Source organism: Chinchilla lanigera, unplaced genomic scaffold, assembly GCF_000276665.1.
Source record: "Chinchilla lanigera isolate Chin_1 unplaced genomic scaffold, ChiLan1.0 scaffold00008, whole genome shotgun sequence".
Taxonomy (NCBI): domain Eukaryota; kingdom Metazoa; phylum Chordata; class Mammalia; order Rodentia; family Chinchillidae; genus Chinchilla; species Chinchilla lanigera.
Window position 1 is genome coordinate 29,934,201 of NW_004955409.1, and position 16,537 is coordinate 29,950,737.

General features: G+C 34.6%; 1 protein-coding gene across 1 annotated transcript in view; it reads right to left on the minus strand.

The window, feature by feature from the left end:
• G2e3 (G2/M-phase specific E3 ubiquitin protein ligase) overlaps positions 1-16,537 on the minus strand; it is a 57,257-nt gene that overhangs the window by 26,126 nt on the left and 14,594 nt on the right. Inside the window, exons 3-6 of the mRNA XM_013510386.1 lie at positions 11,023-11,120; positions 8,827-8,928; positions 6,364-6,488; positions 4,253-4,418 (exon numbers count right to left, since the gene is read on the minus strand). Coding sequence (XP_013365840.1) covers positions 4,253-4,418; positions 6,364-6,488; positions 8,827-8,928; positions 11,023-11,120 — 491 coding nt within the window. The remainder of the gene's footprint in view (positions 1-4,252; positions 4,419-6,363; positions 6,489-8,826; positions 8,929-11,022; positions 11,121-16,537) is intronic.

A 16,537-nucleotide genomic window follows, 5' to 3' on the forward strand; every position in this document is an offset into this window, starting at 1 on the left:
CTACTTCATCAAGAAAAGATACGTAATTGTTAAAATCATTTCTGGGTGTTTTTAACTTAATCTGACTTTTCTTCCCAAAAGGAAAGAAACAGAAAACCTGTTCTCAATGGTATAGTAAACACAAAAAAAGAGGCTGCAGGCAGAGGGTGCTCAGAAAGAAACAAGAAACTAAAACCTGACAAGAAAAAGTAGCCAGTCTCAAAACTACAAAAAAAAACCACAAAAGAATAAACTAGTAGCACAGATTTATTTAAAAATATTTTAACCCTTTTATGGCTGTGTCTCGATGTCCCCTCAAAGCCTCACGTGGTCATAGGTGGGCTTTTCAGAGGTGGCTAGATCTAGGGTTTGTGTTGCTGGGATCAAGGACATTATGCTGGGATTGATTCACGGTGTGATGCTAGGATTAAGGGTGTGAGTACTACCCGAGAGCAGCCTGTGTAAGATATAAGATGTAGAAAGAGCTGTCATCGTGACTTGTTGCTTGCCGCTTGATATTTTTGCCACTTTCTGCCTGCCACAAACTGTTTCTCCTCTGTGATTCCCCTCCGTCTTGGACCAGGCCAATTATGGACTGAAACCTCTACAAACTGTGAGCCAAAATAAACCTTTCCTCTAACTGTGGGTGTCAGGTATTTTGGCTCAGCAATAAGAAAATGATACTATCTAACACAAACAGAAATATCAAATGTTTTAGATTCAACTCCAAGGGATTCTAGTGAGGAGGCAATCTAATTACTACAATATTATATAACAATGTGTGGTGGATTGACAACTGGCAGTCAACTTGTAACACCCACTTGAATTGAATTAGTGTAGTGCTGGAGCCCATATAAGCGTTGTTGCCGGGAGCATAAAAAGAACTGGAGAGCAAGAAGTGGTACTGTTGGTTCTCCTGTAGGAGCTTGTTATGCTGGCTTTCCTGGTATGAACTTGGTTGTTCTCACTGCTGAAGGAGCTTGGGACCTTGTTGCTGAAAATGGCTATGGTTAACTTTGGGGGAGTTCTGGTCCTTACTTTGAGCATCACTTCCTGGCTCTGGTGGGGAAGATGGTGCACTGTTCAATGTCTTAGAGAAGCTTGTTGTGTTCGTTTTCCTCACATGAACTTGGCTGTTCTCAGCGCTGGAGGAGTTCAGGACCTCACTGTTGCTGATAATGCTATAGTACCTTTTGGGGGAGCTCTGGTCCTTACCTTAAGCATTGCTTCTTGGCTCCAGTGCAGATTCCTCAGCCTGCTGGCACAGATTCTTTATCTGCAGGCACAGACTTCCTAGCTTCCACCACTGACATGGGGGCCTTCCCAGTGTAGATCCATGAAACAGGCTTGCATGAGACATTGTCATGGGTTCTTAGCCTCATGGGGGGCATTGCAAATGGGCACTGAGATGGGCTCTAGGTACTCAGCTGGACTCAGGCAGGACACTGCCATGGAATCCAGGCCCTCAGCTGGATTCTATGGGTCTTTAGCGTGTGCACAAATTTCCCGCATTTTTTTTTCCTGCATTCTTTTATATTTGCCTCTTTGGGTGACTATTATAAAATAATCCTATAAATTATGTGTCCTGTATTAAATTTTTTCCTTTGCAAACCCTGACAATGCTTTGTTTTAAAGTTACATACAGTGAAAAAAGAGGAAAAAGTTCCTATTCTATAATGACAGAATATCAGAAGGGTACTGAGGCCAAAGCTAAGCTTAGAGGAAGAAATAAAGGTTTGCTAGGAAAATTAAGACCAAAGACCTTCCAAAGATTGCATACTGTAGTCTCCACAGCAAGAAAAGAGAACATGTGATTAGGCAACTACAGTTAGTAATATATCTAGGGATTATACTCTGGCCAAAATGAACTAAACAATGAGCTTAAACAGGTAAACCAAAAGAGAAAAAAGCCAATGTGAAGAAAACAGTACATAAAGAGGATTTCCAGTTCAGGCAAGTGGTAACTGGTACACACATACACATTCCAGCACATGTGTGCGAGAGCACACCCATACTCACACAGCATATGGGACAGAAAGAATAAAGTTACTGAAATCTCTGAAACTAAAGGAGCTTTGAGCACCTCAGACAGATGCTGAGATGTTACTAAATACAAGAAATGGTAGAAGGGAGTATCTGATATAGAGGAAAAAACCAGCGTAGGACAGAAGAAGATAGCAAGAAGATCACAGCAACAATAGAAAAATCCAAACAGAAGATTAGTACTAATTCTCCAGATAGAGTGCAAATTTCTTAACAAATTCATTTGTTTCTAATTTCTATTCTTTTTTCACCAAAAAAAAAAAAAAAAAACATTTGTCTAACCACCTATAGCTATCTGGACTGGGCAGACTACTAGTAATATTTCAGTTAAGATTCTGGCACCAAAGTAAAAAGCTACTTGGAGACCCTTTAAAGAAAGTGACTCAAGAAGTAGTCCTCTCGGGGCTGGGGATTTAGCTCAGCAGCAAAAGCGCCTGCCTGGTAAGCGCAAGGTCATGAGTTCAGTTCCCGGTATCGGACAAAAACCAAAAAACCAAAAAAAAAAAAAGAAGTAGTCCTCTCACAGTCTGCTCTAATCAAATAATTTACTTCTTGATATTTTATCACAAACAAGTGTTCAAATTGCTAAATTAATTTGCATAAAGTAAACATTTTTTAAAATTAGAGAATGAACCAAGAGCTTACCACTGAGATATAGCTCCAGCACTTTTTTATAACATTATTTGAGATAGGTCCTCCCTAGGTTGCCCAAGTTGGCCTTAAACTTGAGATCTTCCTGCCTCTGCCTCCCAAACCACTGGGATTATAAGCATGCACCACCATACCTGGCAGCTCTACCATTTTGTTTGAAATATATTTGTAATTTGTAATAATTAAAACAGTATTTTCAGTGTTCACCAAAAAAGTATTAACAGATAAGTAATGCAAATCTTACTTGTCCCGAGAAGTAATATTTTATTACAAAATTAACAAGTGATACATTTGGAAGTGATTACATTGATTCAAATACAAACCTTAAATTAAGAAATTAATCTTTTTAAAGATTCTTACACAATGTGAACTTATTCCTCAACAGGTAAGGACAACACTTTATGATGTTTATTAAATGTAGTCTCTTGGGTCCATTTATATGTATTTCTCTGTAAGAATTAACGGAAATTCTAACATTCTCCCACCAAAATAGACTCCAATCTTTCACTTTTACCTGAGTAAATCCTAAATACGAAAGTCCAAAATCCATACAAAAAAGAGTAATCAACCAAGATTAACTACTTTGACAGGTAATACTTTTAGGATTTTACTGAAATAGAAAACAATTTACAACTAACTTAAAAAAAAGTAAACAATTTTCAATCAGTAATAACATTTCATTTTAATAAATAAAATCTAAGCTTAAAAAATTAAGCATATCTTTGTCTAATAGGTACCACTTTAATACACGTATATTACATATTTGATATTAATATTTGACATTTTTAATAGCTGGCATCTTTTTAAGATATTCAAGAATTTTCCAAATCAAACAGTAAATTATGTTTAGCGTGTGTGTGTGTGTGTGTGTGTGTGTGTGTGTGTGTGTGTGTGTTTTCAGTGCTGGGATCGAATCTATGTCCTTAAGCAAATATCACCACTGAGCTATTGATTCTTGGTCCTAGGCCAGGTTGTGTGTTTTATGATAGTCTATTGGACTGAAAACTGGTCACCAAGTTTGATATACAAAATGTCTCAAAGAACCAAACTTTTAATATTTTTTGATAATAACCAGCTCCTTATCAAGAAGTTATGATAAATTTTTGCAAAATTATGAAAAGACTTGACATTTCTTAATATCAAGCTTATTATCATTTCCTTTTTTCTAGCTTAAATAAATAAACAGAATTTAAAATTAAAATTTCTGTGTTATTCATTGTGAAATACAAAATTCTTAGGTAAAAACAGTTTTATAAGCATAAATATTACACTGGGAGGTAGCATCTATTTATTAAAATGCTAATTATATACTTAAATTGGGTAAATCTTACTGTAAAATATGTACTAAATAATGTACTATAGTTATTTTAACAGAAGAGCTAACATATACACCACTATTAATTTTTTTTTTTTTTTTTGGTGTTTTCTCCGGTACTGGGAACCGAACTCACGACCTTGCGCTTGCCAGGCAGGCGCTTTTGCCGCTGAGCTAAATTCCCAGCTCACGCCACTATTAATTTAAAATTCAAATTCAAACCAGCAATACATTTTATATCAAAGCTTATAAAATGTATCTTACCTGCACACAGTCTCTATGAAACCAAGCATTCTTACAACAAGGACTTCGTAATACACTATACGTAGGAACAGGTGCAATAAATTCCAAACAAATGGTGCATGGGACAGAGTCTCTGTAATTATTAGGTGTAATAATTTGAACAGGACGATGTTTCCAACAAAATGACCTAAAGATGTAAAACATTTAATAACAATATCTAATAAACTGCAAAATACAATTAGGTTAGCACTGTAATCGACATACTTAAGAGAAAATTCATTTGTATCTGTCTCATAATGTATAACAGACTAGAGCCTTGGCACTAGAAATTACTCTGCGATCAAGAACCAGCTCTTCAAAATGTAAACATTTTGGTGGTAAGACCTCACGTAAGATTTCAGCAACTAATATTGAAAATCGTACGTAACAGTACTAGCAACAGAGTATACATATCTAGTTTTCAACAACTGAATATATACTATTGTATTCAACACTGTATAAAATTAATCAACAATTTATACTTAAAAGTCTTTTAATCATATAAACCTGTTATACAAATAATAGCATATTCCTAAACCATTTTATTTTCATGTGCATTTTTTAATGATTATATTTACCTTATTCATTTAGCACATACTTACTTTAGTATCACGGTAAGAACACTTAACATGTATCCTCTTTGAGTATTTTCACATCTTTTTTTTTATTAATCCGTATTAGTTGTACATACAGATTAATGGGTTTCATTTTGCCTGGTTCATATATGCACACAACATACTTTGATCATTTCCACTCCATCACGCTCCTTACCCCACCCTCCCCCAAGTCTCACATTTCTGGAGAGGGTTTCAATGTATGTAACATATTATGGTTGTGTCCACACATCTTTTATTCCCTTCCTCTCCTCTATTATTAATCTATTTTGTCATTTCTTCTTTATGATTCCACATATTAGAGAAAATAGCAGTATTTGTCTAAGTCTGGCTTATTTTGCTCAACATACTTATCTCCAAATCCATCCATTTTTCAGCAAATGACAGAATTTTGTTCTTTATGGATAAATACTACTGTACACTTTATTCATTCATCTGTTGATGAGCACCTATGCTGGATCCACATCTTGGCTACTGTGGACTGTGCCACAATATACCAAAGAATGATATAAGTGGATATGATAACTCTATTTTTAATTTTTTGAGGAACCTCCATGCTGATTTCCATTGTATTAATTTACATTTTCTAATCTGTAGTATTTTTACATAGTTAACAAACCACTAGTTAAATCAAAATATAAGGACTTAAAGAAATGGAACATTCACTGACATCAAATGCCAAAATTCATGTCTGAAGCCATACTCAGAAAGTGAATGTTTTCAAGGTATTCCCTGGTGTATATTATGGCTTGTGTCTAGACGTCCCCACAAAGCCTCATGCTGTCATAGGTGGAGGTATACAGAAGTTGCTAGATCTACAGTGTGTGACGCTGGGATGAAATGTATGATGCTGGAATTAAGGGTGTGAGATTACTAAATCAGCCCACTGATTGTTTTGGCATAGTTCTGGGTGTGGATAATGGGAAGGACTATCCCGGGCCGATTATGGACTGAAACCTCTACAAATTATGAACCTAAATAAACTGTTCTTCCTTTAACTTTGTGTGCCAGGTATTTTGTCTCAGTAATGAAAAAAAGTAACTAACACAGTTAAATAAAGTATTTATTTTTTGCACTCAAGCAAATTTATATGCCTTCAGTAAGAAGTATATATGGCTCCAAGAAAGGAAAGCAGACTATCAATTCTTAACAATGACATAAAAATCTAGAATAGTGTGCGGTAGAAATTTTCACTGAAATAAATAAAAGTTGAGTGTTATTGCCCAAAGCTGAAAGTTGAAGGCTAATATGAATCACTAGGCCTATTCTAGATAGTGCAATTCTCAAGATTTAGTAGGCAGAAGTAACTCCATACAACAGGGATATATATAATATATAGCATGTATGTATCAACTCAGTAATGTAGGTACATAAACTCAGTGCAACATTAAAAAGTTATTTAACAGGGAAATTATATCCTTGGAATATCCATTTACCACTGTTCTTTAATATTCATATTTTACAGTAAAAAAAACTCACGCAAAATTGCCAGTAAACTGGAAAATACATTCTCTCTGAAGTCCACATGGAAAATGATAACTTCGTTTACATCGAGGTGCTACACATCCAATTGAAGCACCGTTTTTCTTGCAAACAGAGCATTTCTAGAAGAAAGTATGAAAATAGGGCCACATCATAAAAAACGTGACTATATATGATCAAGGTATTATTAAGTTTTACTTGGAGGAAATTGAAAATTATTTCCATCGTAATAGTTGTGATGACAATACATTGAAGAAATTTCCTAAAACACTATTCTACCCAGAAAGAACCTAAGGCCTCAAGATTCATTACTGTAAGAAGCCCCTTTTCATTCCTATCTGCTACAACATTTTAAACTGAAGAATGTATGCACACAGTAGCTACACATGAAAACTGCACTTCAATCTAAATAGAAAGCACAAAATTTAGGAAATATTCACCAAGAACAGGAAAACAATACTAAAAACCAATTTGTATAAAACTGGCTAAGATGGCTCTATCTCATCAAAGGAAAAACTGTTAAAATACTCATAGTGGGTTGAACAGTGTTCTTATAAAACACATGTTCAAGTCCTAACTCTTAGTACATGGGATTCTTACTTAGAAATAGGGTCTTTACAGATAAAATTAAGCATTTTATGATGGGATCATTCTGGATTTAGGGTTGGCCTTAAATCAAATGACTGGTGTCTTTTAAAAAGAAAGGAGAGGCAGATTTCAGACACACAGAAAGGCCACGTGAAGATGGAAGCAGAGACTGCAGCTATGCTACCATAAACCAAGGACACCAAAGGCTGCCAACAGCTACAAGAAACTAGAAGAGGAGCACAGAATAAATTCTACCTCAGACCCTCTCTAAGAAATCAACCCTTCTGACAACCTGAGCTAGAATTCTGGCTTCTAGTACAGGAAGAATAAATTTCTGTGATTTGTAATGAGAGACCTAGGGAACAAATACTGTAACACTGCCAAGCACTGAAACGTAACAGTGGTACATAAACAAAAAAACTATCAGTCAATCATTAGAAAAATATAGGATGTACCTAAAACACATTGGAACATTTAAATGGCCATTATAATGGTCACGGAGTCAGGATTACAGGTTTACTGCTAATGTCTCCACTACCACCCAAGTAACAGGAAAACCCTTGACCAATCTGAGACTCTCCCAGTGAGCTAACACAAAGGAATTCTAGTTTAATATAAAAAGAGGACTCTTCTTCAGAATCGAGATTGATGCTGACTCCTCACATGGTCTGTAAATTGGTCCTTAAATGGTTCTTTCAACCAAGGTTCTCCCTTGTGCCCTACAGCCTCTGTTTCATGAGCCTCAACTCTCATCCCCACTCAGCATTTTAAAAAAATAACTGCCTACACTTGTTTGCCTTACCTAAATAAAGGTTTTTACGTTTACTTTTTTGAGTGAAGCTTCTTGTTTTCACTTCCTCCTTAATTTCCAGATTTGGCACAAGATGAGAGGAGGACATACACGGGGGCATGAAGGGGAACAAACAGTATTATTGTAGTCCTCTGTTGAAATTTTAGGCCATGATTCTATCTTTTTAAAAATATGTATCTTTATACTTTAAAAAAATTCTAATCATTTAATGACATTTATTCTATTATCTAGTAACCACTTAATCAATCTTCTACCTCAGGACTTTAGCACTTGAATCACAAGCTTTCTCTATGTTTTAATTCTTGCTATCATTCTTAACAACCCCAGCACTTATAAAACAACTTTTCTGACTTTCTCAAGTATAACTTGCCATTTTACCTCCACTCAGTAAAGCGATGAATTCCCTCATCAACCAAATTATTCCACCACAGAGATCAATTCTAGTATCATATTCTCTAATCAGAATTCCCTATACTTTCAATTTTCTTATTCTCTATCGCTATTTCTACTCAGACCATATGGAGACCTACAGTCCTTTCCTTGTAGTACCTAGCACATAAATCAATCATATAGAAAATCATAAAAAAACTGAATTAACAAGGGATTAAAGTTTAGCATATCTAGCACGGAGAACAGGAGAGCACTAAACACAAGTAGAAAATGTCACAGAACAGCCGTGTTATAGAAATCATAAAATCACACTTGTGTAATTTCTATCCCAACCTATCACCCAACCTTAGCAATCAAGGTATAAGAATTCTTTACAGTTTGCTAATTAAAGGAGTGGAACTATGGTTGGAATTTAAGACTGGGTAAAATAGTGGATAGGATAAATAAAATACAGTAATCACTACTGTCACATGTATTATCCAGGGTGAGTTAAGCTCTCATTTGCAAAAAAAAATACAAAATGTTGTTCTAAAACTTACCATATTTGACAAAAATATACATTAGAACATAAAAGTAGAGCCATAAATTTCTTGTACAGACACTAGAAGAGACTTCTCAAGTACTGACAATATCTATGGGACATAGTATAATGAGCAAAATAATTTACTTACCAGTTTAGAAGCTCTATTCACTTCCTTCCTGATGTCTTCTACTAGAAAACCATACATTCCTTCTTCTTCTTTACCTCTCTGCCAAATTCCACTTGACATCAACTATGAATATATTCTCAATTAGAAAATAAATTCTAAGAAACTAGCTTGGGTGTACGTATACATATGTGTGTGTGTGTGTGTATATATACATATATATATATAGTGTATGTGTGTGTGTGTATATATACATATATATATATAGTGTGTGTGTGTGTGTGTATATATATATACACACATATACACATAATATTCACCCATAATATTCACTCCAATAAAACTTAAATTTCCAAGCAGCTTTCTGTAATCATTTTCCATGGTCAAAATAAGCAACTATTCATGTCCTTTGATTCAGAAAACACTTTATATTAACAGCTCATATATCCAAACTAGATTCTAAAAGCATTCCAGGAAGTTACATAAAAAGAGAAAGAAGACAGGAAGGTAGTACATAAATGACTGGGAAGGAGGAAAAAAAGAAATACATAAGATTAAGTTTTACAAAAAAGGATAGTAAATACAGATGACTATGAATGTAATAACAATAAATACTACTTTAGGCTAACTTTAAATCTAAATTCTCAATCATGATAGGAATAGTTAAAGGGACACCTACTGAGTCACAGTAAGTGTTTGACTTTTATAAAAATCTCACTTTAACTTAATAGTTGAAAGATGCTAAGGCAAAAATGTATTAAGAAAGTGTGGACTATAAATAAGAAATCCAACTTGCAAACAGGTGTCTACTCTTCTGGAACCCTAAACAAGCTATTACGTCACGGACCTCAAACATGAAAATAAGAATATTGGAGCAGACTGTCTCTAAGTCTCTTTCAGCTCTAGCATTATACTACCATTTGTAACATTAAAATATTTTCCTGTTGTTCATAATAAACAGAACCTTAAAAAGGAGAGAGTCTGGGGTCAGTACTTTTTTTTTAAGGATTATGCTCATTAATAAAATAAGAGAGTATTAAAGAATTTCTAGCTCAGTCTACCAGTATATTTAACCCACAGAGCACCTGAGACAGCCGCAAAGGAATACTTTAGACAGTTTCTTAAGTAAGCAATTGAAAACTTAACATGGATGGTAGTGAGCTTCAAAATATCTTCAAAAATGTGTTCTTCCTTTAGAGGTGGCTTGAACCCTCCCCTTGAAGTGTATGCTGGTCTTCACTTGCCTCTAACAAAATAAAGCACAAGTGAGGGTGGTATGTGGCTCTGAGGACTAGGTCATAGATTCGCCCTCTCTTGTCACTTGCTTTTGGGAAAGCCAGCTAACATACTCCAAGACCTAGAAGGTAAAAGAGTTGAGGCCCCTTGCCAACTGGTAGGAGGAACTGTAGCCAAAAAACATGAGTGAGCCTTTGGAGAACGATCCTCCAAGTCTAGGAAAGCTTTCAGATGTGTTGACATCTTAACTATGTCATGAGCGACTCTGAGCCAGAACCATCTAGTGTAGCTAAAATTCAGAACTGAGACCCTAAGAAATTATGTGAGATAATAAACATTAGTTTAACCTACTCATTTCAGAATAATTTGTTGAGCAGAAACAGGTAACTAATTCAGTACAAACAGTGTGGGTATTAGTACAATCTTGGTATGCTACGATACTAATACTGCCACTATTAAGCCACAGATTCAAGTGGAATGAAAAGTTCTTAACAGGAAGAGGAAACAAATGAGGGACTGATGCTCAGGACCAAATCACTTTCATCTGAGTGACCCGTACTTTAACCTGATTTTTTTCCACTAATATGAATTTTAGCCAGAAATTTCTCCTCCTGATTTTCTGTGAAATAAGACACTTTCTTTTACTTCTGAACCTTTAAACAAGTCTTTGCAGAGATCAATCAGTAACAACAAAGGAAAGAAAAAAGTGTTAAAAGAACACTTCCCTTATAGAACCAGTTTAGACAACCCCTCTTTCTTTGCAATTAGACAAAAGTAAACAGGTAATGCCAGTAGAGCTTTGTATTTACCAAGTAATTTTAGAACCTTAGAATTAGATATACCAAAAAAATCTAATTTTCTACAGAAAGGTGAAACAAAATCCAAAAATGTTAAATGATTTATCCAATTATGAGAAACCAGTGTCAGTATCTAATTCTCTTTAGAGAATCAAATTTCTAGGAGATAATTACAAATTATACTTACCAAACAATAGTAATGTACAGTGAGATTCCATTTCTCATTAGTTTTCTTTTCTCCATATTTATTAGCACAGTCATCATTTTTTCGACAGAAAACACAAGCTACGAGTAAAAGGTAGATATAAAATATATTTTAAAATTTCAAAATAATTATGTAATTGGTGCTTTTCAATTGATTATTAATTTTTTCTGGAAGAGCAAATCACATTTGATTGTTATCAGTAATTTAAAACTTTCAATACCTATTTCTAACACTACATTAATGTGACTTTGTATTCTTCACCAGTCTTCAGAGATACATACCAACGCACGGCTAAAATGGGCAAGATGTAGGGTAACATTACTAAAAACAATGAATTAGGAGACTCCAAAACTGCATTCTACTAAAACAATGATAGTGCTGCCAAAACACAGAATCAACTTTTTATGTGTGTGTGTTTTTTTGTTTTTCTTCCGGTACTGGGAATCGAACTCATGACCTTGTGCTTGCCAGGCAGGTGCTATGCCGCTGAGCTAAATAAATCCCCAGCCGCAGAATCAACTTTTTAGAAGCTCTGGAATGTAATGAACTTTAAAAAAAATTTTTTTTAAAGTAAGAAAATGCTTAATGGAGAAATAAGCTGTTAAATTCTCATGAGAATATTTTAACTTAAGCACCTACTACTGCTTACTCACAAGCTTAGCAGTGGCCCTGGGTAAACCATGTTCCTTGTACAGACTCTGGTCCAAGAGGAGATATATATAGTGCTTATTGCCAAAAACTTGATTAAATGTTTCAATTTGCAACAGCACCCTGAGGGGTTGGTTCATAGACCTTTGTTTTACTTTTTTTTATAAAGAGTTTCGCTGTGTAGTTCAGGCGGGCCATGGGTTCACTATGTAACCCAGGCTGGCCTCAAACTTGCAGCGATTCTCCTGCCTCTGCCTCCCAAGTGCTGGGATTACAGACATGCACCACCACACCTGCATATGCTTTTGTTCTGCCTGTCTGGGAACTCTTTCAGGGTTGAAGCAAATGTATGAGGTGCAACAGCCTAGGGCAAAGGACAACAGATAGCTTCAAGTAGCTGAAAGAATAAGCACAGGAAACAAAAGCTGGAAGAAAGTGATACATGGTAAAGGAAATATGCACTTTGAAAAAAATCCCACATATACTAAGGAATCCAGAAGGCCACACACATGCCTGTGGATATACGCATGCCTAGAAAAGACCGAGAAGCCCTAAACTTTTACCTCTAACTAACCGTTAGGTTTATGTAAGAGTATATTAAAAGAAGATCTTATAACCTAATTTTACATCTTAAGGAATTAGAGAAAAGAAGGAAACTATACCCAAAGTTAGCAAAAGCAAAGAAGAAAAGATCTGAACATATAGATAAATAAAACAGAGAGTATCAATAAAAACAAAAACTGGTTCTGTGAAAACATAACAATCTATAAATTTTATCTAGATTGAGAAAAAGACTAAAAACTTAGAATAAGACTACAGTGATCAAAACAATGTGGCACAGGGACACATAAATCAATACAAAAGAAGGATCTAGAAATAAAATTTTACGTCTATAGTCAATTTATTTTTGACAAGACTAGCAATGGGGAAAGAAGTATCTTCAGAAAATAGTGCTGGGACAACTGAGTAACAAAAATAAAACTGACCCTCTATCTCATACCACCATCTATAGATTAACACAGATAAACAACCTAAATGTAAAACTATGAAACTCTTAGAAGAACGAACAAGGGTAAATCTTCATGACCTTAGCTTTATCAATAGTTCATTACAATTCACATGACACGAAAGTAAAAGTACCAAAACAAAAAAACAGAAAAACCAGACTTCAAACTTACACTCTAAAATGCTAGAAAATATCCGGAAATTACATTTCTGATAAAGGTCTAGTGTCCAAATTGCATAAGACACTCTTACATCTCAATAACAAAAACACGAAACAACCTATTGTGATGGGCAAAGAATCTTGCTATCTTTCATTTCTCCAAAGATGATATACAAAAGCCACTAAGGACATTAAAAGATGCTCAATATCACTGGTCAGAGTCAATAAAGATTTGCAAATCAAATCCACAAGGTAACTACTTTACACCCCTAAGAATAATACAGTTCCGTAAGACACAGCAATTCCCTCCCAGGACATATAAACCAAAAACTGGAAACAGATGTTCAAGCAAATACTTGTACATTAATGTTCACAGTAACACTTATCACAAGCAGTAAAATGCAAACAAATCAAAACTCATGAAATAAAATATGGTACAATAAAATATTATAAAATCTGTACAATAAAGTATTATTTAGCTATAAAAAAGGATAAGGTACTAATATATGCAAAAACACAGATATGCCACAAAACATTATGCTAAGTGAAAGAAATCAAGATCATATATTATGTGCTACCATTTCCAGAACAGAGGGCTGGGGATTTAGCTCAGTGGCAAAGCACCTGCCTGGCCAAGTGCAAGGTCGTGAGTTTGGTTCCTGGTACCGGAGAAAAAAAAACAAAAAACCAAAAAAACCCAGAACAGTTAGATCTTCTGAGACAGACAAAAAGCAGATTACTGGTTGCCAAGAGTTGGGGACAGGAAAAATGAGAAGCAATCACCTAATGAGTACAGTTTCCTTTGGGATGATAACCGTGTTTAAAAAACAAAGCAGCAGTGAAGGTTTCACAACACTGAATTATACACTCAAAAGTAGTCAAAACGGTAAATTTTGTTATGTGTGTTTTAATACACATACATACACAAAGATATCTGGAGTTGTGAGGTAGGATTTTGCTCCATAATCTTTTTGTAGTTTTTCCCATTTACATATGTACAATATGTAACAATGTTTTGAAATAATGCCTACTTTACAGAATGGCTATCAAATGCATTAATTCATTTGTTCACTATACATTTGTGGAGAGAACACTTAGAACAGATTTTCTGAACTTACTCCCTTTTCTAACTTAAATTTTGTATCCTTTGACAAGCATCTTGCCAATTTCTATCTTGCCCCTAACCCTAGTTCCTATTCTAACCACCATTCTATTTTCTATTTTGGTGAATTCTACTTTTTTAGATTCCACATCTAAGTGCGATCATATAACATTACCTTTGTATGGCTGGTTTATTTCACTAGTGTTTTGGGACTCCATTTCTTCAACTTAAACATGAGGACAACAATAGTATATATCTCAAGCTAGGCCTTAAGGAAGATTAAATGACAATACACATTAATATAATTAACGGCGTGATGCACAGAAGTGAGCAAGACTTAGTATTACAGTTACTAATCTTTCCTGTCCTGTTTTTCTCATGTCATATGTGATTTACAAAATTTTATTAACATGCTAATGAAACAAGTAAACTATTACTAGCTAAAGCAAAAAGATTTTGAGCACCTCAGGGCAACAGATCCATACAAGATGGAGGGCACACGAACCTCAGAATGACTTCATGAAGCAAAAACTCCATAGGCCTCATCCTCCCTAATCAATCCACACTGGAGTACCAAACTTTTATTGTGTTAAACCATATGACTTCAGAGTTGACCCCTTACAGCAATGAGTGGTATTTAACTTTATGAATACATATAATGACGAATGATGTTATATGCTGAAAAGAACTGTATTTATTAACATGCTGCTCACAAAACAGATTCCAGAACTGGAAAAAAACAGTACAAGCTAATATTTATTACTGTGAAACATCCCTACTATATTGACTTCCCTTATTCCAGGTAAATGAGGTAAGTTATAACTTAAAGGCTTCCCTTAAACTTTTTTTTATTTTAAAGAGTAAGCAAAAACAGTAACAAAATAACAACAGAGACAAAAACAAAACAACACAAAACAATAAAAACAATAAAAACAATACAGAATTTCAAAACAAGATGATAGAAAATTAAGAATGGTTGTTATATTACATATTGTTACCTTCAACAAAGTTGTTCAGATTACCAGATGTAAGAATGCAAGATGGATCAAACAATTAAAGAGAAAAAAAATTTTAAAAGAACACTAGAAACGATAAAGAACTTCATTAAACAAGATGATAAGAATTCAACAATGGTTGTTATACCGCATATTGTCTTCAAATTAGTTGTTCAGATTACCAGATATAAGTATGCAAACTTGGTCAAGAAAAGAAATTTAAGCATTACTGTTCCTTTCAATAAACTAATAGGCATAAACAGTACAATTATCCCAGCTATCCTTGTATATACATATATTTCCCTTCTTTTCTCTTTTCCCTCATCCCAGTTGTTCCTTCTCTTTAAGCAATTTCTTTCTCTTTCACATTATCTACTATACCTTTCGAGTTTTATTTACTCTTTCAGGTTCTTACATTAGGAAGACAACACAATGTTTACACATGCAGGTCTGATTTATTTCACTTATGAGGATGGTCTCTAGTTGCATCCATTTACCTATACAAGCCTCAAGTTTATCTTTTTTTACAGCTGAGTAACACTCCACTGTATAAAAATACCACATCTTTTTTTATCCATTCCTCAGTTGATGGGCATTTGGGTTGTTTCCAAGATTTAGCTATGACAAACTGTGCTGCTATAAACATGGGTGCACATTTATCACTGTGGTATGATGTTTTAATTCTTCTGGGAAAAATACCCAGAAGGGGAATAGCTGGGTTAAGTGGTACTTCCAATCCTAGTTTTGTGAGGAATCTCCACACTGATTTCCACAGTAGTTTCACCAGTCTACACTCCCATCAGATCGCCTAAACTTATGAAAGATTTTAGCTTCCCTTCTTTCTCCATGCAAAGGGCCTATTCAAATATATTAACACTAGCAAGCTGTCATTTGTTCATATTGGACATCTCATACCAGCAGTTTTCACTTTAACTCCTTTATCTCCAGTGCCTATAATTTTAGCTGTAAGCATGTAGGAAGTTTTCAAGAGAAAGAAAAACGCTGCTGAAAGAAACTGTCAATGAGCCTTTGGTTGACCAGTATTGCATGTCTATATCTGTTTTCATGAGAAGCCACTTTGAAGATATCAATATGTAATACAACCACCATTGTTAATTCCCTACCACTTTGTTTGTAACTCTGTATTGTCTGTATTGTGCTTGTGATATGTTGTAAAATGCTGTATGTCTGTTAATGTTTCCCTCCTTTTATCTTTAAAAAAAAAAAAAAAAAAAGACATGTGAAATAAAAGTGGCTTCCCACGGTAGAGTAAAAAAAAAAAAGAAAAACGCATAAAATTAGCAAAGACTACAGAAGGGGATCCTTGGGAATTAACTGAGACTATAGGAGGTCTGACAAACTCTGGATACAGGTTTATCTGTTATATGCTGTAGGCCTTCTGCTTTCCGTTTGCTTCCCTCTTACCCCAGTAAGGAGGGTTCTGGGTGTACAACACATTACCTTTCATCTGTGTATATTTAAATGTAGATTACTTTTGTATTTATTTGTACACTGCTTTTTTAAAAAAAATTTTTTTTAAATTCAATAAAATTCTTCTGACTTTGTTATGTTTATTAAGATCTCCTG